The following is a 23863-nucleotide window of genomic DNA, read 5'->3' on the forward strand; positions in this document are numbered from 1 at the left end:
AGACAGACAGACAGACAGACAGACAGACAGATAGATAGATAGATAGATAGATAGATAGATAGATAGATAGATAGATAGATAGATAGATAGATATGCATTCGGCCTAATACTACATGCAGCACAGCTCTTGCCCCTACCTTGTGCGCCCTCAAGTGTCAATCAATAACACATAGTTCAAACCCTGCAGCTCACCACTCCAATCCAGCAGCAGGCAACGCATAAGAAAACACAGTATTCCAACTTCTATGACCACAACTTGTAGTTACAGGGCAACTCCAGGGACAACGAGAAACACACTGACGTACGCATGAGCCATCTTCGCACTTGCAGGATATAGGAACCTCGTAAGTTGTTACCACTTGTGCCCATATGCCAGTTAACAACATATTTATTCTTGCCATTTATGAGTTTAACGACAGAAAAGGCAGCAAAATATATAAAGCTTGTCATGACTAAAATGACATACACACAGACAAGATTTAATAGAAAACTTTAAATATACATTATAAATACACTAAGATCAAAGAAAGTTGAATCAGTTCATCTGGACCTGTTTATTGACAGATATACGTTTCATCACTCATCTAAGTGACCTCTTCAGTCAGTATCCCCACCATTATAAACAATACAGTGGCATAACGACCGAAACGAACGACCAGTTTCATATGCAAATATGGGCGTGACCATTAACTACAGTTTCAATGGCCATGCGTACTATTCAGAGGATTTGGTTGGCACACACATGACCTTTGGTCACACCCATATTTGCGTATGAAACTGGTCGTTATGCAGCTGCATTGTTTATAAGGGTGGGGATACCTGCAGTCAGTTTAGACTGAAGATGTCACTTAGATGAGTGATGCAATGTATCTGTCAATAAACATTGTATCCAGATGAACTGATTCAACCTTCTTTGATTTTCTTTCCGGGATTATTGAGCATGCATAAAGGCACACTAAGTGAGAGTTTGAAGTGTACCTCACTGGTGCATTTTATAAATTAAATTTTGAATTTCTACTTTTATCTGCAGCATATAACTGTAATTTAGGGCTAAAAGTATAAAGCTGACTTGATATAAAGTGATCGTGCAGAATCATAAATAAAGAGCTGCAAAATCAATAAAAATCCAAAAGGACTGAAGGGGTTAATACTCTTTTTACCACTGTACAAGGAATGCATAAACCAAAGGCAAAGGTCATTTCAGGAGGAACCACAAAGCTGCAGTTTGCATGAGGGATGGGCAGCAATGCAAAGACAGAGCTTGCTAGGTTTTGCGATGATGCAAATGAACAGCGATTTTGCGTTGAAGTCTGTAACCAATGTAGGCCTCGCAATGACAGCGTCGGCGCGTAGTGGACCTGACAACCCCCGGCGCGTTGCCACAGTTGTCCTCATCAACATTCTGTGTCTGCCACCAGGCGAGGAGGGAAGCAGAGTGGGGGGCAGGAAAGAGGAGAGGGAAGCAGGAGACAGAGGAGAAAGTTAATGCATAAATCTAAGTGGGAGAGCTTGCTGATTAGTATGAAAAGGCGGCTGGTTTGCCGTGTTCTCTGAGCGATGCAGAGCTATCTGTAAGCAGAACAGAGACCACACTCAGAGGATGCAACAATGACCCCTGACCCGAGGGTAGCACCACTTCTCTCAGCCTTGACTGGATCTTGTAGGTGCTAAAAAATTCAGCTTTGCTGTAGCGATCGTTAAATAACGATTTGTGGAGCCCGCTTCAAATACAACCCTTACAGGTTGCTGGAAAAAGTCGTTCTGTGACTGTGAAATCTTTTTTGTTTTATGTATTTTATTCAAAATATCTAATTTTGGGCGTTTGGGTAATGCGGCAGTCTATTCCGTTGCGTGCCAACATGGGGATCGCCAGACTGAATCCCCGTGTTACCTCCGGAATTGGCCGTGTCTGCAGGTGGGAAGCCGGGTGTGGGTATGTGTCCTGGTTGCTGCATTAACGCCTCCTCTGGTCAGTTGGGGTGCCTGCTTGGGGGGGAGGGAGGGGGAAGTGGGGGGAATAGCATGATCCTCCCACGCGCTACGTCCCCCTGGCGAAACTCTTCACTGTCAGGTGAAAAGAAACAGCCGGTGACTCCACATGCATCGGAGGAGGCATGTGGTAGTCTGCAGCCCTCCCGAGATCGGCAGAGGGGGTGGAGCAGCGACAGGGATGGCTCGGAAGAGTGGGGTAATTGGCCGGATACAACTGGGGAGAAAGGCCGGATATAATTGGGGACAAGGGGGGGGGGGTTTCAAGGAATCCAGTCAAATCTCTAAAAAAAAGTGGCTTTTGGCCTTGCCCCTTAGACACAAAGTCACTTCTAAACGAGAAAGGAGAAAAAGGGAGAAAAAAATCCAAAAAGAAATAAAATGTAATTTTGGTGTCACAAATATAAACACAATCAGTTATAACAAGTATGAGAATTTAATCCCATTCCCCTTGAAAGTTCATAAAATGAATAAATCTGTGGACAGGGAGATGTCAATCAAACATGGTTTGACCTCAACTTGACTGTCCTGCCAAATATGATGATCAGTTGAGCCGTTAATAAACTGGGTTTTTATCTTCTTTTTTTTTTTTAGCCATTTTTAAACTAGCTTCAATACACCACATCACCCTTATACAATGCAGATCATAGTTTAACTGTTTAATGCTACCGTCCCAAGGCCCAAAACGGCATAGTTAGACTGTAGGTGTCATGGTTTTCTTTGCAATTGTGAGAACAAGGGCAATAAATGGTGCAAAGAGCATTATAATGAGTTATAATGTTATAAGTTATAACGACAGCATTTTAACTGAGAGATATGTACTTAGTATAACAGAGCAGGACGGAGACCTAGGTGTTTTCGCTGTTACAGGTGTCAACATACCGATAAAGATGGCTGCCATCTTGTGAATTATTTGCTTAATCTTTCAGAAGAGTTACGATGTACAGTACACAAAAGGAAAAGCCGCAGCAGACAAAAGGAACAGCCAAAGTGCTTTCAAAAACACAATGCTTTTGAGTTGACCCCCAGCTGCCACCACAATAAAGGACACCCAGCACACGGTAGCTAAAAATAAACATATTATGCAGGTACTTGTGTGTCGAACCAGTCAAATGCAGTCACAAGGTGGCGGGGCCGTGGCTGAAAACAGACCGGGGTCAGGAGGCTGAATGAGAGGGGGCTGTCTGTGAGTGAGAGGATGGTGGCAGGGGGCATCTGCAGCACATGGATACAAAGCAGATGCTATAAAAAATTAAAAAATTAAAAACGCAGGAGGTTGGAACTGGAGCACTTTCCTTACCCAGAGTGCAGGTCGGTGCACTTCAACCCCATTCACCAGTCAACGATGGAACCTGAAAATGACATTGCAACACCACCACCAGTGTGTGAGTGTGTGTGTGTGTGTGGGGGGGGGGGGGGATATATAATAATAATAATAATAATAATAATAGTATAAATTTAGGCAGCTATTAGCGCGGTCGCCTCACAGCAAGAAGGTCCTGGGTTCGAGCCCCAGGGGAGTCCAACCTTCGGGGTCATCCCGGGTCGTCCTCTGTGTGGAGTTTGCATGTTCTCCCCGTGTCTGTGTGGGTTTCCTCCGGTTTCCTCCCACAGTCCAAAGACATGTAGGTCAGGTGAATTGGCCATACTAAATGGTCCCTAGGGGTGTGTGTGTGTGTGTGTGTGTGTGTGTGTGTGTGTGTGTGTGTGTGTGTGTGTGTGTTTGGGCCCTGTGATGGTCAGGCGGCCTGTCCCGCGAGTGTCCCTGCCTGCTGCCCAATGACTGCTGGGATAGGCTCCAGAATCCCCACGACCCTGACAGCAGGATAAGTGGTTTGGATAATGGATGGATGGATGGATGGACTACATTTATATAGCGCTTTATCTTGACGTCCAAAGCGCTTCACAGTGAAGGGGGGAAACACCTGAAGATGCAGCCAAGAAGCACATCTACATGAACCCGATGTAGAACAGCAGAATCAGTTATGATGACAGCATTTTAACTGAGAGATATGTACTTAGTATAACAGAGCAGGATGGAGACCTAGGTGTTTTCGCCGTTACAGGTGTCAACAGTCTTTTATACCAAGTGGTCGGCTAGTCCCAACTCAATGCGCTGCACGCATTCACAGAGCATCTGTGATGCATTTTCAAAATAAACACATAGACGTGAGAAGAGCAACAGAGGATTTAAGAGCATTTAATTAAAGGTAATGGAAAGAATAACTGGTGTTGCCCCCCGGGGGCTGCATCTGCCCACTGCTCCTATGCAACAGGATGGATTAAATGCAGAAAACTAATTCGTTGTAAGAATACAGTAACAAAATGAAGTGGCTTTCCTTCTTTCATTTGGAAATGACAACAAGCCAGAGGACAGTAGGACAGGGAGACCCTGCGATCTGTAACTAGCAAGGACACCAGGAACACATCTACATCTACATCTCCAACCTCAATTCTCTGTATTCTCTATCAGCACGTGCCAGAAGTGCAGGTGCAGAGCATTTTCTCATCCCTGACACGAGGGACCAGAGAGAGGGACGAGTGGGAGTGCTAGACCCCCACGGGCAGCCGGCTAGGGGAGAGGAGGCAATGGGGAGGCTTTAACTCAACACACGGCTTCATTAACTTTAAATTATGCTTTGTGACGCTTGCTGGAAGGCTCCGTCTGCGTGGTGAGTGAGGCGAATTGCTTAGAAACCGTGAGGTGAGCGAAGAAGTGGAGTGGAGGAATGGCTGAGTTTTATCCGAGTCTACACCTTCCTCCAATCCAGTGTTTCTACACCAGAGTGTACGATGAGAGGATGTGACGCAAGAGTGAGAGTTGGAGAAAGACAAAACAGAAGGGGGAAAAAAAAACATGACTGCAGTGAAAACACACACACACGCACACGCACGGAGGCTTGGAGGTAGAGCAGGTCATCTGGTAACTGGAGGGTTGCCGGTTCAATCCTCAGCTCCTCCTTGCAAAAATGTCGCAGTGTCCTTGAGCAAGACAGCCCTAACTACTACCATTGAGCTGGTTGTTGTTGCCTTGCAGGGTTGACACCGCCTTCGGTGTATGAGTGTGTGCGCGTTGGTGAATGTGAGGAATTAATTGATTGTAAAGCGATTTGAGTGGCTGTTGCAGTTAGAAAAGCACTGTATAAATGCAATCCATTTACAATTTTTAGATACACACACACACACACACACATTATTGTGAGTGATGACTCAAAACACGTTTGATGATATTACATCGCTCCAAAAGGTCCGCACAAATCGGTTGTCTCTGCATCCGATGAGTGGTCCTTGGCAACCAAACTTTGACTGAGCAAAGCCTGTTGGGAAACAAGTCAATTTTGCTGTATGCTCAGCTCAGTGAAAATGAATGATGGTGGTTATGAACCGATATGCTAGTTGTTGTAAACTAACTAGAGGAGATTTAATTTGTTCAACCTGAAGAGCACAGTAACAAAAATTTAAAGACTAAAGAGTGTACGGATTTCAGAGAGTGGTTTCTCCAATGATAACATTCCATTCCATTATCTAAGCCACTTATCCAAAATCAGGTCGCAGGATGCTGGAGCCTATCCCAGCAGTCACTGGGCGGCAGGCGGGGAGACACCCTGGACAGGCCGCCAGTCTATCAAAGGGCCAACACATTCACACCTAGGGACAATTTAGTATGGCCAATTAGCTTGACCTACCCGTCTTTTTGATGGTGGGAGGAAACCGGAGCACCCGGAGGAAACCCACGCAGACAGGGGCAGACCTTGCAAATTCCACACAGAGGACAACCTGGGCTGACCCCCAAAGTTGGACAACCCCGGGGCTCGAACTCAGGATCTTCTTTTTTCACCCACCCCTTTTTTTGACCCACCCCACCCTTCCACCCCCCCGATCCGGCCAATTACCCCACTCTTCTGAGCAGTCCCAGTCGCTGCTCCACCTCCTCTGCTGATCCAGGGAGGGCTGCAGACTACCACATGCCTCCTCCGGTACATGTGGAGTTGCCAGCCGCTTCTTTTCACCTGACAGTGAGGAGTCTCGCCAGGGGGACGTAGCACATAGGAGGATCATGCTATTCCCCCCAGTTCTCCCTCCCCCTGAACAGGCACCCTGACCGACTAGAGAAGGCGCTAGTGCATCGACCAGGACATACCCACATCCGGCTTCCCACCCGCAGACACAGCCATTTCTGTCCGCAGGGATGTCTGACAAAGCCTGAGGCGGCACGGGGATTCGAACCAATGATCCCCATTCTGGCAGGCAATGGAATAGACTGCTACGCCACCCAGACGCCCCAAATCCAGGACCCTCTTGCTGTGAGGCAATTACGCTAACCACTAGGCCACCGTGCCACCCCAGATGACAACATGTTATACGTATTTATGTATGATCCGTCCGCCCCTCCTCTAAGCAGGTGTGGCCCCATGAAAATTAAAGTATGAAAAGCAGCCAACCCCCCTATTAAAGCAGGTATTGTGTAACACCATCTTCTCCTACTTCCAGATGGAGACGGTGCTGCCAGCACACACACACAAATATGAACCAACACATTCACTCACATTGGAAAAGTCCACCAGGGCAGGGAGCTGCAGCAGCCTAACAGAATCAACCAGAGCCACAATCTCAGCAAATTCAATTTCCCCTGCACGCAATACTGAGGAATAACCTCTTATCATATGTGTGCATTTCATTAAATGTACAATTAAGTGGCCCCAGATTGATGTCCAACATGGTATGAACCGTCAATGATAAAGCTTATATTTATTAACAAGGAACACGTTCTCCCTTTTCAAAGTCACATCACAGGATTTAGGTGACTCTAATGAGAGACGGTGTCATTAGCATCCATAATACGGCTAGTCAAAGAATTCGGAAGTTGATATTCTTATCACTCTGGGTGAGGCCTCATGAAAATGGATGAAGGCTTTGCCACGCACATCAGGCATACAGCAGACAGCATATTTATGGGATGACTGATAAGTGCATTAATTGCCAGTGAGCTCCAACCGTGAGAGTGATTGGGAGAAGCATGCTAACGGCAGTGGAGGGGAATACACTGATTAGATTACGGCAGCGAAGCTGCGCATTAGAAACGCTGTCTGTAATAGGAGCCGGATCACATACAAACATGCGCACCAACACACACACACACAAAAAAAAAAAAAGAAAAAAAAGGAACAAACATACGGCAGAACAGCACAAACAAGACACAGACACACACGCACATCCGCAGACAAACAGAAACCGGCTGCTCAGACAGCAGAAGATGAAAGATAAAGGCAGTGGAAGATACAGGAGATCAAAGCCACCGCGAGACTGAGGCCGTCTGCAGCATCCTCAGCATCCTCAGTATCAAGGTACCCTTAAACATCTGTGATGGGTTTGGAGTTGCAGTTCCATTGAGGCTACGTGAAGCTGTGGTTGACTGTTTGTGTGCGTGTGTGTGTGTGTGTGAGCGCGTTTAAGAAAGACAAAGGTAGGGAGGAAGAGGAAGAACTGGGAAAGACAATGAGAGAGCTCTTTGTGATTGTGCTAATAATACATTTTTAGTTGAGAAGGAGACTTACAATGTAAGGCGAGTCACGGCCCATTGAAATGACAGTCCTGTTCACCGTCCTCAAAAGCTTCTCCATGATGATCTGGACATGCCACTGGGTGGGACCCTATGAAAACACACAGTGACAGCCATCATATGTACAGCTGAAATGAAGGGGAGTGGTGTGAGGGGGAAATATCAGCTAGCATAACTGACAGCATCGACAGAAAGCAGATCGGGGCATCTGGGTAGCGTAACGGTCTGTTTCGTTGCCCACCAATACAGGGATGGCCTGTTCGAATCCCTGTGTTACCTCCGACTTGGTGGGCTGTCCCTACGGACCCAATTGGCCGTGTCTGCAGGTGGGAAGCCAGATGTGGGTATGTGTCCTGGTCGCTGCACTAGTGCCTCCTCTGGTCGGCCGGGGTGCCTGTTCGGGAAGGAGGGGGGACTGAGGGGAACAGCGTGATCCTTCCATGCACTACGTCCCCCCAGTGAAACTCCTCACTGTCAGGTGAAAAGAAGAGGCTGGCGACTCCACATGTATCGGAGGAGGCACGTGGTAGTCTGCAGCCTTCCCCGGATCGGCAGAGGGGGTGGAGCAGCGACCGGGCCGGCTCAGAAGATAGGGTAATTGGGGTAAAAAAAAAAAAAAAAATTTAAAAAGAGAGGGGGGGGGGGGTAAAAAAAAAAAACAGGGAGCAGAATCACCTTTTGTCCTCCAAAGATACAGGTTGACTTGGGAGCACAGAAAAGATATGTGAAGGACTTTGAATTGAACTGTCAGGTCCCCCCCCCCCCGTACGCGCGCAACAGAATGGATGCAGCTGACGCAGTGACAATGATTTATACATCGAGAATCCTCGCTTTTTGGAAGGGAATCCGCCCCCCCAGGGACAGCTACACTTTTGCTGAAAGTGGGACAACATTCGCTGGACTTGCCCATTAGCCGGTCTCAGTGAGCAGTGAGCTGTCTCTCACACAGTCTGTGGGGGAAACATCTGAGCATCTACAAGAACCCCGCACTGCAGTATCAGCCTAAACTTTCAATAATTTACACAGCTGTTTTCACAGCTCTAATGCACACGCAGCCCCCCACCCCCCCTCCCCTCCCCGACACACAGACATACAAATACACTCACACGAATACTCACATAAAAAGAGATTTGAGAGCATAAACCCAACAAACTGACATGGGAGCTTTAGATCTTGCCCTCGAATGCGTCAGGTATGATGCGCTTCTTTCGTAAGTAAAAACATAAAGAAATAAAAAAACATGAGAAACCTACATGGGTGAACACTCTCCTGTCACCCCTGTCACGCTCGGGGGTTCAGACGTTCCTTAGATTCCCCGACTGTTTATGTAAGAAAAGACTCGAGGCTGTGGCGGAAGCACACACAAATGTATGAGAATCCCGGGTACAACCAAATAGTATGACTGGCAGGATGCAGCGTGGCTGACAAGGCCTGGAGAATGTTAATTTTTACATCCCTTGTCGTATGAAACAGCGGGAGAACTGCCAATGAGACTCTGAATTATTCAAGTTAAAATCCGAGAAAAGAATCCATTGTTCTCTAAATAAGAAATAGGTTGAGCAGTAATTAGATCAGAAAGTCAGGAACTCAGAGGATCACATGCTGGCTTTCATTTGAGCTCCTTCGCAGGTGGTTCCTGTGCCTGCATGCAGGAAGCTGCAAGGTGAGTGAGTACTCATGTCGGTGTGAGCAAGGATGCCTATGAGAAACTAATGAACACAAGAAGTGAGAGAAGAAGCTGTAAATCAGAAAAAAGAGCAGGGTGGAGCAGGAGAACGAGTGCCCCCCCCCCCATTTTTCTCCCCAATTGTATCTGGTCAATTACCCCACTCGTACGAGCCGTCCCGGTCACTGACCACAAGTCTCCTCCGATATGTGGAGTCACCAGCCACTTCTTTTCACCTGACAGCGAGGAGTTTCACCAGGGGGACGTAGCGCGTGGGAAGATCACATTATTCCCCCCAGTTCCCCCTGCCCCCCTGAACAGGCATCCCGACCGACCAGAGGCAGCGCTAGTGCAGTGACCAGGACACATACCCACATCCAGCTTTCCACCCGTAGACATGGTCAATTGTGTCTGTAGGGACGCCCGACCAAGGCGGAGGTAACACGTGGATTTGAACCAGCGATCCCCATGTTGGTCGGCAATGGAATAGACCACTACACTACCCGGACACCCTTGAAAGTGGGTGTTTAAGTGCCGAGTGGAACATGGGAGGTTTGATTGTGGTGATCAATGTGGAGGGTGGTCCAAGAGGACTGGGGCAGGCCTCGATGGGGTGCAGGTGCCTGGGCACAGTGGATGATGAAACAGAACTGAGGCTGATGCCTGTGCATGAGGAATGCGGGTAAGTGCTTCACAGAATTCAGTTCAGTGGCTGACTGTGATGGTGTTTTACCAGCCATGCAAGCTACTGTATCATACGATGGTCTACCGCAGAAAAGTGAGTCTCCCAATAGGGACTCAAAGCTCAAGCCAGATGTTGAATGGGTCCTCTTACCACAGGGAGCAATATAACACCGTAAACTAACAGCATCAACAATAATGTGCTCCATCATTATAGGAAGTCCCAATCTTACTCCAGAGAGCAGTAAAAACCCACATACCGGAGAGCTACAACAGTAGTCAGTCAAATAACCGGAGACACCAGTGTGCCCTTCCTATATGCAGTGGAAGCCCTGGCTCCTTTGATACCCTGGTGCCCAGTGAGAGTAAATAGCACGGTGAGATGTAAAAGAGTGGCGTTTCTCACCACATCCTTCCTGTAGAGCACCTCCAGGATGTCACTGAGCAGCTGGCAGCAGGCCTTCAGCTCCTCCTGCTTTTCCAGGTGGAACTTCAGCTGGTCTGTCATTAGAGGCAGCAGGATCTCACGGCAGTCTGCAGGGACACCACCAGACAGCACGGGAAAAAACACATACACACACACACACACACACACACACACACACACACACACACACACACACACACACACAAACACACACACACACACAGAGCTGGTTAAGGCATGGGCCAGTTGGATTACATAAGGCAGTACAGTACACGCTCTCAGCACGCCGGGACGCACACCAACGCAGCTTGTTAATGGCTTCCTCACAGCACAAGGATTAAACCACAGCAACGCAAACACCCAAATTATCAATTACAACGAAAAGCTCGTCAAATCCCTCACAAGGGTGCCGCGGCTCAACTGTCAGTACAAAAGCTTATCAGCACCGTGAACACTTTCAAACACTTTCAAACAAACACGAACTCCTCCCCAAATATCCAGCCTTAATTTTTGAAGATGTGGATGAGAGGAACGTCTTCAGGCCGGCTTGGTAAAGATGAGCAGGGAGAAGTGATACCTCTACCATGAAAACTAATGTTGTGGTGCTTTTAAGGAAGGCACTTAATCCCCAGCTGATCCAGCGGGCCTGATTTACACAGGGAATTAGCGTGTTTGTTTGCACCTCGCATTTACATTTGTTCTTATGCAGTCAAGATGAGTGGATTCAGATGAAATGCGGGGATACATACAGGTGTTCAAACGGACTGCGACTGTAGCCGCGCCAGACAGACGTGATTTCTCTTTCGCAGAAATCAAACCCTTCACTCAATTGAACCCTCTTGGTATTCTTTTTAAAAAAAGAAACGGGGGGGGGAAAAATAGCAGGAAATTCATTTCCTCTGCCCGCTTCTGCAAACCAGACTGAATCCAAAACTACCCAGTTAAACTCAGATTTTCAGAACCTTCTCCGAACTCCGAATGTTTGACAAAACCCAACCCTGGAAGTTTATCTGAAATTAGCAGCGACATCAGCTGGTGAAGTCACGTATGCGGGAGGGTGAAATATGCGAGCAGCGGATGGACACGGAGGACGGCCGCGATAAGACGGACAGTGGGAGCCCTCACATGGGAGGACGTTAAACCCGAGGCGGTCAGCTGCAAAATTATAATATTTTTTATTAAACCCTCCAAATTCTAGTCTAATGTTGTGTGTGTGTGTGTGTGTGTGTGTGTGTGTGTGTGTGTGTGTGTGTGTGTGTGTGTGTATAGTTGTGCACCAAGTGGAGTTCATATGTGAAGCCTCACCGACAAATAGTGGAGTTGGATTGGCTCATTTAGAAGATGGGGACTAGGTCAGTCGGAATGAGCGGCGTTTTTATGAAGCCGTTTCAGGGTAGAGTGAAATTGACCATAGCTAGGAGCATCGACAATATCCCTCGACTGGAATAAAGGGAAAGAATAAAGAGGAATAAAAGGCAGCAACATTATATCAAGTGAAACAAAGGCACAGTTCTGCTTTGGCCAAGAGAACGAGACTATCGACTTCTGTCCATTGCTCCAGACCCATGGTATTAACAGTTATTCACCAGGGAAAATGCAGGGCTGTTTTGTCTGTACAAACACGGCCCATCAATGCCCCCACGAGCCGTGCTGACATACGAAGCACACACGAATGCACGCACACACGAATGCACACACACACACACACACACACACACACATACATACATACATACATACACAAATATGACTGCCACCTCAGGAAATGGGGCTAAGTTTGCATAATGTAAGCATGATTAATGTGAATGGACTAGCAGTGAATCTCAGAAAAGCGTCTTCATAGTCACAAGGTTTCCGGTCAGGGCCTTTCTAAGCAACAACCCAGCTATGGATGTTTATTCACAATCAATAGACTTCCCACTGCCTCACACAGGCCATTACAGTTGTAACAGGCCACTCAACTGGAACCAAATGAGGTTTGACACCATTACTCATCTCGGACAGACTCATGGACACAAGCTTCACCAATTGTCAATATTGACCAGGGCCATATGATAAATGATAGGATGTAAAGCATAATGGACAGCATGAACTCTACTGACCTCTCAGTAGAGCATGTTTAATTTATGTTTTACATCATCTGGCTCCTTGTCACATGAACGGAATTAAGAATATGAACAAGCTGGACTGAGTCTGTAGGGATGGCCTAAAGAAAGAGAAGAGTCACCGTCCGTTTTAACTTTAGGTACAACCCTAAGGTTACCTCATGGTATGTTTTTTTTTTTTTTATAGTTCAAACCATTCATTATGTTTATACACTGCTACCGTTTCGGTTGGTCTGGTTTGCTTTGCTTTGACTGGGTTTAAAATGAAGGGACCCAAATTTCATAAAATAAAGTCTTGCGCTTGCTAATATTTGTTTATTGTTCAGGAATGGAGCAGGTAAAGGTGTGCGTGTTGTATATATATATATACACTACCGTTCAAAAGTTTGGGATCACCCAAACAATTTTGTGTTTTCCATGAAAAGTCACACTTATTCACCACCATATGTTGTGAAATGAATAGAAAATAGAGTCAAGACATTGACAAGGTTAGAAATAATGATTTGTATTTGAAATAAGATTTTTTTTACATCAAACTTTGCTTTCGTCAAAGAATCCTCCATTTGCAGCAATTACAGCATTGCAGACCTTTGGCATTCTAGCTGTTAATTTGTTGAGGTAATCTGGAGAAATTGCACCCCACGCTTCCAGAAGCAGCTCCCACAAGTTGGATTGGTTGGATGGGCACTTCTTGCGTACCATACGGTCAAGCTTCTCCCACAACAGCTCAATGGGGTTCAGATCTGGTGACTGCGCTGGCCACTCCATTACCGATAGAATACCAGCTGCCTGCTTCTGCTCTAAATAGTTCTTGCACAATTTGGAGGTGTGTTTAGGGTCATTGTCCTGTTGTAGGATGAAATTGGCTCCAATCAAGCGCTGTCCACTGGGTATGGCATGGCGTTGCAAAATGGAGTGATAGCCTTCCTTATTCAGAATCCCTTTTACCCTGTACAAATCTCCCACCTTACCAGCACCAAAGCAACCCCAGACCATCACATTACCTCCACCATGCTTAACAGATGGCGTCAGGCATTCTTCCAGCATCTTTTCATTTGTTCTGCGTCTCACAAACGTTCTTCTTTGTGATCCAAACACCTCAAACTTGGATTCATCCGTCCACAACACTTTTTTCCAGTCTTCCTCTGTCCAATGTCTGTGTTCTTTTGCCCATCTTAATCTTTTTCTTTTATTGGTCAGTCTCAGATATGGCTTTTTCTTTGCCACTCTGCCCTGAAGCCCAGAATCCCGCAGCCGCCTCTTCACTGTAGATGTTGACACTGGTGTTTTGCGGGTACTATTTAATGAAGATGCCAGTTGGGGACCTGTGAGGCGTCTGTTTCTCAAACTAGAGACTCTAATGTACTTATCTTCTTGCTCAGTTGTGCAACGCGGCCTCCCACTTCTTTTTCTACTCTGGTTAGAGCCTGTTTGTGCTGTCCTCTGAAGGGAGTAGTACACACCGGTGTAGGAAATCTTCAATTTCTTAGCAATTTCTCGCATGGAATAGCCTTCATTTCTAAGAACAAGAATAGACTGTCGAGTTTCAGATGAAAGTTCTCTTTTTCTGGCCATTTTGAGCGTTTAATTGACCCCACAAATGTGATGCTCCAGAAACTCAATCTGCTCAAAGGAAGGTCAGTTTTGTAGCTTCTGTAACGAGCTAAACTGTTTTCAGATGTGTGAACATGATTGCACAAGGGTTTTCTAATCATCAATTAGCCTTCTGAGCCAATGAGCAAACACATTGTACCATTAGAACACTGGAGTGATAGTTGCTTGAAATGGGCCTCTATACACCTATGTAGATATTGCACCAAAAACCAGACATTTGCAGCTAGAATAGTCATTTACCACATTAGCAATGTATAGAGTGTATTTCTTTAAAGTTAAGACTAGTTTAAAGTTATCTTCATTGAACAGTACAGTGCTTTTCCTTCAAAAATATGGACATTTCAATGTGATCCCAAACTTTTGAACGGTAGTGTATATAAATTATTACATTATATAATTATAGTTAATTATATATATTTACATCTATATTTATATAATGTATTTTTATATATAATTATATATATTATACAGGATTAGGAACAAGTATATTAGAGGGACAGCTCAAGTTGGACGGTTTGGAGACAAAGCAAGAGATGCAAGATTGAGATGGCTTGGACATGTGCGGAGGAGAGATGCTGGGTATATTGGGAGAAGGATGCTGAATATGGAGCTGCCAGGGAAGAATAAAAGAAGAAGGCCAAAGAGGAGGTTTATGAATGTGGTGAGAGAGGACATGCAGGTGGCTGGAGTGACAAAGGAAGATGCAGAAGACAGGAAGAGATGGGAATGGATGAGCCAATGTTGCGACCCCTAACGTAGTAGTAGTAGATATATCAAAAACCATTCCATACTAGGAGAAAAAAAAATTCCATAACAGTAATACCTTTACAACATGAGAATCACAGTTGTCATTTTTTGCATTTGTCTCCATGTGGGACGGTAAAAGAGTGGCTCTGATTGTATCTGAGCCCTCCACTCCGACATGTGAGGGCCAGCAGGAAGTTCAATTACATCTTGGCTCTTTTGCTTTTCCAAATACCCTGGATGGGGGGGGGTCCGAGTTACATAGCGGTCTATTCCGTTGCCTACCAATACGGGGAACGCCGGTTTGAATCGTCGTGTTACCTCTGGCTTGGTTGGGCGTCTCTACAGACACAAATGTAAACAATTGGCCATATCTGCGGGTGGGAAGCTGGATGTGGACATGTATCCTGGCATGTGTCCTATCCTAGCACTTGTTGGGGCACCTGTTCGGGGAGGGGGGGGGGGATAGCATGATCCCTCCACATGCTACATCCCCCTGGTGAAACTCTTCACTGTCAGGTGAAAAGAAGTGGCTGGTGACTCCACATGTATCGGAGGAGACATGTGGTAGTCTGCAGCCCTCCCCGACTTGGCAGAGGGGGTGGAGCAGCGACCGGAATGGCTTGGAAGAGTGGGGTAATTGGCCAGGTACAGTTGGGGAGAAAAAAAGGGGGAGAAAATCCCCCCCAAAAAACCCCAAATATCCTGGATGTTTTTCCCGAATTTCACAATCTGAATTCAACACCCTGAAATAAAGCCACCAGCATATAATGTGCTTTATTGGCTGCTACCTGATTTGTTTTTTAATCCAACATTTCAAAAACCTGTTTTTATTTAATCTGACTTTTCAAGATCTGACTTTCAGGAAGCTGAATTCAGACCCAATATACTAAAGTATCTCAGAATCACCATTTAAAATTTAAATAACACCAAAATACCCTTAGTTTTTTTTTCCACCATGAACTCAATAGTTTCTTAACTTCAACTGACACCGAGACTGGTTTCTGTCCTCATATGCACTGCTGCAGTCTGACAGCTGAGCCGATGACAAACGCTGGACTCTGCAGACTTGCAGCTGCATTTGCCAACAGCTGCCACGTATAGCTTTGTTCTGCGTACTTCGTTGTGAATGAGTAAAGCCGATTAGAAAACTCCAAACTATAGAAAGGAAAAAAAAAAACCTCCATATCTCAGTAAAGTTTTCTTTTGAATGTTTTTAATGACACAGTCCTCTATATGGGGACTAAGTGTGGTAAGGGACCTAAGATGCGGACACAGCATGTTTAACTAATGTGTTCAGGACCAATGTTGTCCGAAGAAGTCGTGTCCATTCTACCTTCACAATGCTTCATTCATGAGGCACACAGAGACCAGGTCTAACCTGAGTGATGAGATACAACTAACACCATTACACCCTGATTAGTGATTTAATGAGTCCGGGAACCTGGGGGCCTGAAAATCTCCCATTATGAGACTGAACAAATTATTAGAGAATCATTTACACGGTAACTCTTGTAGACTTCTCCTGAAAACCATTTCATTCATCCTATTGGAGAAACACATACAATCCCAATTCCAAAACAAAGGTGGGACAGTATGGAATTTGCTAATCAAAGCAAAAAGGGGTGATTTGTAAATTTAGTTTGACTTGCATTCAAACGAAACAGTATAAGGACAAGGGTTTTCATAGCTATATCTTAACTGCATTGTTTTGTTTTGTTTTTTTTAAGATATACATTTATTCTGAAATAAATGCCTGTAACATCTTCCAAAAAAGTTGGGACAGGGCTATTTTAGGACTAATGGTGATGTGACAAGTTGAAATAACAAGGTGATTTTAAAGAGGAGATGTTAAGCAGGTGATGCAATCGTGTTGTAGTTATATAAGGAGCCACAAAAAAAGCCTAGTCCTTCTAGAGCAAGGATGTGTCGAGACTCTCCAATTTGCCAACAGATGCGTCAGCGAATAATCTGGCAGAACAATGTTCCCCAAAGACAAATCGGTGGGATTTTGGGCATTTCACCCTCTACAGTGCACAATCCAATTAAAAGATTCAAGGAAGCGTCCGGGTAGCGTAGCAGTCTATTCCGCTGCCTACCAACATGGGGATCGCCAGTTTGAATCCCCATGTTACCTCTGGCTTGGTTGGGTGTCCCTATAGACACAATTGGCTGTCTACGGGTGGGAAGTCGGATGTGGGTATGTGTCCTGGTCGCTGCACTAGCGCCTTCTCTGGTCGGTCGAGGCACCTGTTCGGGGGGGGGGGGGACTGAGGCGAATAGCGTGATCCTCCCACGTGCTACGTCCCCCTGGTGAAATTCCTCACTGTCAGGTGAAAAGAAGCGGCTGGTTACTCCACATGTATCAGAGGAGGCATGTGGTAGTCTGCAGCCCTCCCCGGCTCAGCAGAGAGGGTGGACGGGACAGCTCAGAAGAGTGGGGTAATTGGCCAGGTATAATTGGGGAGAAAAAGGGGGTGAAAAATCCAAAATAATAATAATAAAAAGATTCAAGTAATCCAGTCAAATCTCTGTGGCTTTTTTTTTTTTGAAAGCCACTTCTGAATGTGCGTGATGTCTGATCCCTCAGATGTCACAGTCTTAAAAGCTGTCATGCATCTGTAATGAATATCATGACATGGGCTTGGGAATACTTCGGTAAACCTCTGTCAGTCAACACCATTCATTGCTGCACCCACAGATGCAAGTTGAGGCTTTAATATGCAAATTAGAAGCCATACATCAACACTGTCCAGAAGCCACTGCCTTCTCTGGGCTCAATCTCAACTGACATGGCAAGTAGCACAGTGGAATCATTTTCTGTGCTTTGAGTTTGTGTGGTCCAACGAGTCTACATTTCACATAGTTTTTGGGAAAAAATTACCATCCAAGTGGTTATCAGTGTCAGGTCCCAAAGCCAGTGTCTGTCATTGTATGGAGGTGTGTCAACGCCTATGGCCTGAGTAACTTGCACATCTGTGAGGGCACCATTAATGCAGAAAGATATGTACAAATTTTGAATCAACGTATGCTGCCAACCAGATGCCATCTTTTCCCGGGACGTTCCTGCATTGTCCAGCAGGATTACAAGCACATGGCTGCTTAAGCAGAGAGTGCGGGTGCTAGATTGCACCGCACTGCAATTGCACCGCTCTGCAATCAAGATGTGTGGCACATTATGAAGCGCAAAATACGGCAACAAAGGCCCTGTACAATTGCACAGGTGAAGACCTGCATAATGGATGAATGGGGGAAAATTCCACTTGCTAAACTTCAACAACTGGTGTCTTCAGTGCCCTTAACAAGTGTTATTAAATGGTGATGTTACAAAATGGTAATGTTATACAGTGTTTACCATTGTGTAACATCATTGGCTAGTACTTGGGTGGGAGACCTCCCGGGAAAACTGAGTTGCTGCTGGAAGTGGTGTTGGTTGGCCAGTAGGGGACAGTCTTCCCTCTGGTCCTAACAAAAAAACAACAAATATCAAATCCCAATGCCCCAGTGCAGTGACGGGGGCACTGTGCTGCAGGAGATGCCGTCCTTCGGATGAGACGTTAAACCGGGGTCCTGACTCGTTGCACGTTGTCCATCATGGGAGAGAGATCCCTCCTCTGTTGCGCTCCCTGAGGTTTCTCCCTATTTTTTCTCCCTGTTAAGGGGCTTTTTTTGGGAGTTGTTCCTTATCCGATGCGAGGCTCTAACGACAGGATGTTGTGTTGCTGTAAAGCCCCTTGAGGCAAATTTGTAATTTGTGATATTGTGCTATACAAATAAAATTGACTTGACTTGACTCACTGTGATCATTAACGATCCCATGGCACTTATCGCAAAGAGTAGGGGGTTCCCCAGTGTCCTGGCAAAATTCCCAACCTGGCTCTCTCCATCTGGCCACCTAATCATCCCCCATGTAATTGGCTCAATGATTCCTCCCTCTCCACCTCAAGCTGATGTGTGGTGAGCATCCTGGTGCAAAATGGCTGCCATGCATCACCCAGGTGGTGCTACACATTGGTGGTGGATGAAGTGAGTTACCTCCTTCAATGTGAAGAGCTTTGGGTGTCTTGAGAAGCACTACATAAATATAATGATTATGATTATATTGTTATTATTATTATTATAACTATTTCTTCTAATAAGTGTTATTAAAAGAAATTATGATATTACACAGTGGCAAAAACTCGACTGTCTAAACTTTTTTGGAACATCTTGCAGTCATCAGATTTGAAATGTGTGTATATTTAAAAAAACAAAAAACAAAAATCAAATCAGAACAACTAAATTCACGAGGCAAAACATAAAATAATAAGTTGTTGTAGTGTTTTCAATATAGTACAGGGTGAATAGAATTTACAAATCACTCCTTTTTGTTTTTATTAGCATTTTCATACCGTCCAAATTTTTTTGGAATTGGGATTGTTTGAGGATGCTCCAGCCGGGAAACAATAGACAAACAGTACTGGCTAGCTCCCAATTAGAAAAATTAATATTGATAGCAATAAATCATTAAAGTGATGCACACACAAGGCTGCTGAGGGAGTGCAAGATTGCACCAAAATAAGTTTTCTTTCCTGCAGAAAACGTGACCAAAAGCAGGGGTTATATCTTTAAAGACAGGAATAACAAGACTAAGTCAAAACATAGGGTTATGATTATAAGCACTGTTCCCTGAAGGAGAGGAACGAGGCACAATACATATTGTATGGGATATAACACCCTCTTGAGTCTGGCTGTTGACACCTCTATTCACGCCTGAAAGGCAAGTGATGCGTGTTGACGCATGATGGCCTGGTCCTACCCCCTAGGGCATGGGTCTCAAACTCGTGGCCCGCGGGCCAGGACGTTATTTTGTGGCCCCCTACTTGACATCAAAGTTTAGTGCTAGTGTGGCCCACGCTTGCCCTGGGCTTTTATTTTTCACTTATGAGCTACCATAGCGCAGGCTCATGACAGCTTCCGGTGTCGCGTTTGTTGTCAAGTCATGGTGCGTTCCCGTTACGTTGGAAGTTTTAAATTGGAACAACTCGGATTTCAGACTTCCAGTTGAAATGTCCAACTCAGAGCTCAGAAAGTCCGACTTACGAGCACAACTTGAACGCACCATAATGGGCAGCGCGAATTAGCAACAGTTGAAACTTGGTTGAAACTTGATTCCGGAGCGACACCAAGTGGAAGGAAAATATATCCTGTCAGCAAGCCCCAGTTATGTCTTTCTTAAAACCTGCCGTGAAGAGAAAAGTTGGTGACGAGCACAGACAATTTCAGGAAAAGTGGGAGACGGCATATTTTTTTGTTGAGCACAGAGGCAGCCCGACGTGTCTTATATGCACCGAGAAAGATACAGTGCACAAGGAATACAACATCAGACGTCATTACTCGACTAGACATGCTGATGAGTATACAAAATACCAGGGAGATGAGAGAGAGAAACGGGTCGCCAATCTTAAAACATGTTTACTGAAGCGACAAGATTTCTTCAAGAAAGCTAGCAAAGATAATGATGCAGCAGTCGAAGCTAGCTACGTGGTGAGTGAGATGATTGCTAAGTCGGGAAAGCCATTCAAAGAAGGAGAGTTTGTTAAAAAGTGCATGTTACAGGCTGCAAGTATAGTCTGTCTGGAAAAGAAGGGTCAGTTTAGCAACATCAGCCTTTCAGCCAACACAGTGGCAGAGCGCATTTCTGACCTGTCAGGTAACATATATGATCAACTGCGTGAGAAAGCCAAACGTTTCTGTGCATACTCAGTCGCTCTTGATGAGAGCACAGACATCATTGACACTGCGCAGCTCGCAATCTATGTCCGTGGTGTTGACGACAGTTTTGAAGTGATGGAGGAGTTGCTCACAGTGATTCCAATGCATGGCCAGACCACCTCTCAGGAGATATTCCGCCAGCTGTGTGATGCCATTGTGGATGCGGGTTTGCCATGGAAGAGGTTTGCTGGAATAACAACCGACGGAGCACCATCAATGACAGGGAGGAGAAATGGAGTGGTGGCACTTGTTCAAAAAAAACTGGAAGAGGAGGGTGTGGAGGAGGCCATTCCTCTGCACTGCATTATCCATCAGCAGGCCCTTTGCAGCAAATGCCTGAAGTTTGACAATGTGATGTCTGTCGTTGTGAAATGCATCAACCATATCAGATCCAGGGGTTTAAAGCACCAGGAGTTCCGCGCCTTTTTGGAGGAAATAGAGTCAGCATATGAGGATGTGCTCTACTTCACTGAGGTACATTGGCTCAGCAGGGGAAACGTCTTGAAGAGGTTTTTTGAGTTGAGAGCAGAAGTGAAAGCCTTCATGGAGAAGGCTGGGATGGCTGTTCCTGTGCTAAGTGATCCCAAATGGCTCATGGACTTAGCTTTCCTTGTTGACATCACACATGAGCTGAATGTACTGAACAAGAAATTACAAAACCAGGGGCAGCTTGTCAGTGCTGCCTATGACAACATGAGATCATTCTCCTCAAAACTTGTGTTATGGAAAGCCCAGCTCTCTCAGACAAACCTCTGCCATTTCCCAGCATGCAAGGCACTCATGGACGCAGGCACACCATTCAGTGGTGAGAAGTATGCTGATGCCATTGTGAAGCTACAGGAGCAATTTGATCACAGGTTTGCAGAGTTCAAGACACACAGAGCCACTTTTCAAATTTTTGCTGACCCCTTCTCCTTTGATGTGCAAGATGCCCCTCCTGTGCTTCAAATGGAGCTCATTGACCTGCACTGCAGGTCAATGAGCTTATTTGATAGCTTGTTTGTTTTTGTTGTTTTGTTTTTTTTAGCTTATTAGCTTATTAGTATTCCATCTTGTCATAACAGAACCTGGTGTCCCGTTTTTGTCTCACACTGTTCGTTTTTGTTCATGCACTTGTACTGTTACCGGTCTTGTTTTGATCACCTGTATATATAAATAAAAAAAATTTTTTTTTAAAAGATTGAGAACATTGGATCGGTTGTATTTTTTTTTTTTTTTGGAATACTTGCGGCCCAGCCTCACCCAAACTCTACCTCCAGCGGCCCCCAGGTACGTTGAGTTTGAGACCCCTGCCCTAGGGTATATAGCATCGTCACCAGCAGCATCCCTTCGTCACACTGCTCTTTACCAAGCTCTTCTGGCGAAGCGGGGCAAATGAGTGTTGTACCTCGTTCCTCTCCTTCAGGGAACAGTGGTTAGATTCATAACCCTTATGTTCCCTTTCAGTTGATTTACTCGGTACAACATGTATTGTATGGGCTGTATATTCACACCCCACAGAGCAGGAACAAACCAACCCACTGGGTTCAAAGTAAAGTAGACCCAGCAGAGAGCACAGAGTGAGCCACTGAAGGGGGCACTACAACTACACTGCTCAAAAAAATAAAGGGAACACATAAGCAATGCAATGTAGCTCCAAGTCAATCACACTTTTGAGATATCAACCTGTCCAGTTAGGAAGCAACACTGATCTGTGACTCAATTTCACCTGTTGGTAAATTGTCTAATTTCCACCAGGTGGAAATTAGACAATTTGCAAGACAACCCCTATAAAAGGAATGGATTTGCAGGTGGTGGCCACAGACCATTTGCCTGTCCTCATCTTTTCTGGCCGATCTTTGGTTAGTTTTTCATTTTGCTAGTGCCCTCACCACTAGAGGTGGCATGAGGCGGTATCTGCAACCTACAGAAGTTGCTCAGGTAGTGCAGCTCATCCAGGATGGCACATCAATGCGTGCTGTGGCAAGAAGATTTGATGTGTCTCCCAGCACAGTGTCCAGAGCATGGAGGAGGTACCAGGAGACAGGCCAGTACACCAGGAGACGTGGAGGGGGCCGCAGGAGGACAACAACCCCGCAGCAGGACCGCTATCTGGTCCTTTGTGCAAGGAGGAACAGGAGGAGCACTGCCGGAGCCCTACAAAACGACCTTCAACAGGCCAATAATGTGCAGGTTTCTGCTCAAATAGTGAGAAACAGAATGCATGAGGATGGTATGAGGGCCCGACGTCCACAATTGGGGCCTGTGCTCACAGCCCAACACCGTGCAGCCCGATTGACCTTTGCCAGAGAACATCTTGGTTGGCAGATTCGCCATTGGCGCCCTGTGCTCTTCACAGATGAGAGCAGGTTCACACTGAACACATGTGACAGACGTGAGAGAGTCTGGAGACGCTGTGGAGAACATTCTGCTGCCTGCAACATCCTCCAGCATGACCGGTTTGGCGGTGGGTCAGTGATGGTCTGGGGAGGCATATCCTTGGAGGGCCGCACAGACCTCTACGTGCTAGCCAGAGGTACCATGACTGCCATTAGGTACCGGGATGAGATCCTCAGATCCATTGTCAGACCATATGCTGGTGCAGTGGGCCCTGGGTTCCTGCTCATGCATGACAATGCTCGTCCTCATGTGGCCAGAGTGTGTCAGCAGTTCCTGTATGTCGAGGGCATTGATGCTATGGACCGGCCTGCACGTTCCTCAGACCTGAATCCAATCGAGCACCTCTGGGACATCATGTCTCGTACCATCCGCCAACGCGATGTCGCACCACAGACTGTCCAGGAGTTGACCGATGCCCTGATCCAGGTCTGGGAGGAGATCCCTCAGGAGACCATCCGTCGTCTCATCAGGAGCATGCCCAGACGTTGTAGGGAGTGCATACAGGCACGTGGAGGCCACACACACTACTGAGCCTCATTTTGAATCGTCTTGAAGAATTTCCACAGAAGTTGGATCAGCCTATGTTCTCATTTTCCACTTTGATTTTGAGTATGATTCTGAATTCAGACCTTAATGGGCTAATGATTTTGATTTCCATTGATCATTCTTAGGTTATTTTGCTCTAAACACATTCCTCTGTCTAATAAATAAAGATTTTCAGCTGAAATATTTCATTCATCGAGGTCTATATTGTGTTTTTAGGTGTTCCCTTTATTTTTTTGAGCAGTATAAATGATAAAACCACACAAAAGTGTGTAGAGAAGCCAAGCTTAGCTGCTGTGCAAATATCCTGGACAGACATGCCCTTAAACAAGGCCCAAGACAAAGCTGGTAGAGTGTGCCTGCACTCTCCCTGGTAAACTAAAGCCCCATGCTGCTGTATG

The 23863-nt window shown here is 45.8% G+C and overlaps 1 protein-coding gene across 2 annotated transcripts in view; it reads right to left on the minus strand.

Moving 5' to 3' along the window:
• Nucleotides 1-23863, minus strand: part of dock1 (dedicator of cytokinesis 1) — a 350480-nt gene that overhangs the window by 188680 nt on the left and 137937 nt on the right. For both annotated transcript variants that reach the window (XM_056297765.1, XM_056297766.1), the window contains exons 26-27: nucleotides 10303-10430; nucleotides 7545-7640 (exon numbers count right to left, since the gene is read on the minus strand). In XM_056297765.1, the coding sequence (XP_056153740.1) occupies nucleotides 7545-7640; nucleotides 10303-10430 (224 nt within the window). The remainder of the gene's footprint in view (nucleotides 1-7544; nucleotides 7641-10302; nucleotides 10431-23863) is intronic.

The sequence above is a fragment of the Lampris incognitus genome, chromosome 17 (genome assembly GCF_029633865.1).
Source record: "Lampris incognitus isolate fLamInc1 chromosome 17, fLamInc1.hap2, whole genome shotgun sequence".
In the NCBI taxonomy this organism is placed as follows: Eukaryota; Metazoa; Chordata; class Actinopteri; order Lampriformes; family Lampridae; genus Lampris; species Lampris incognitus.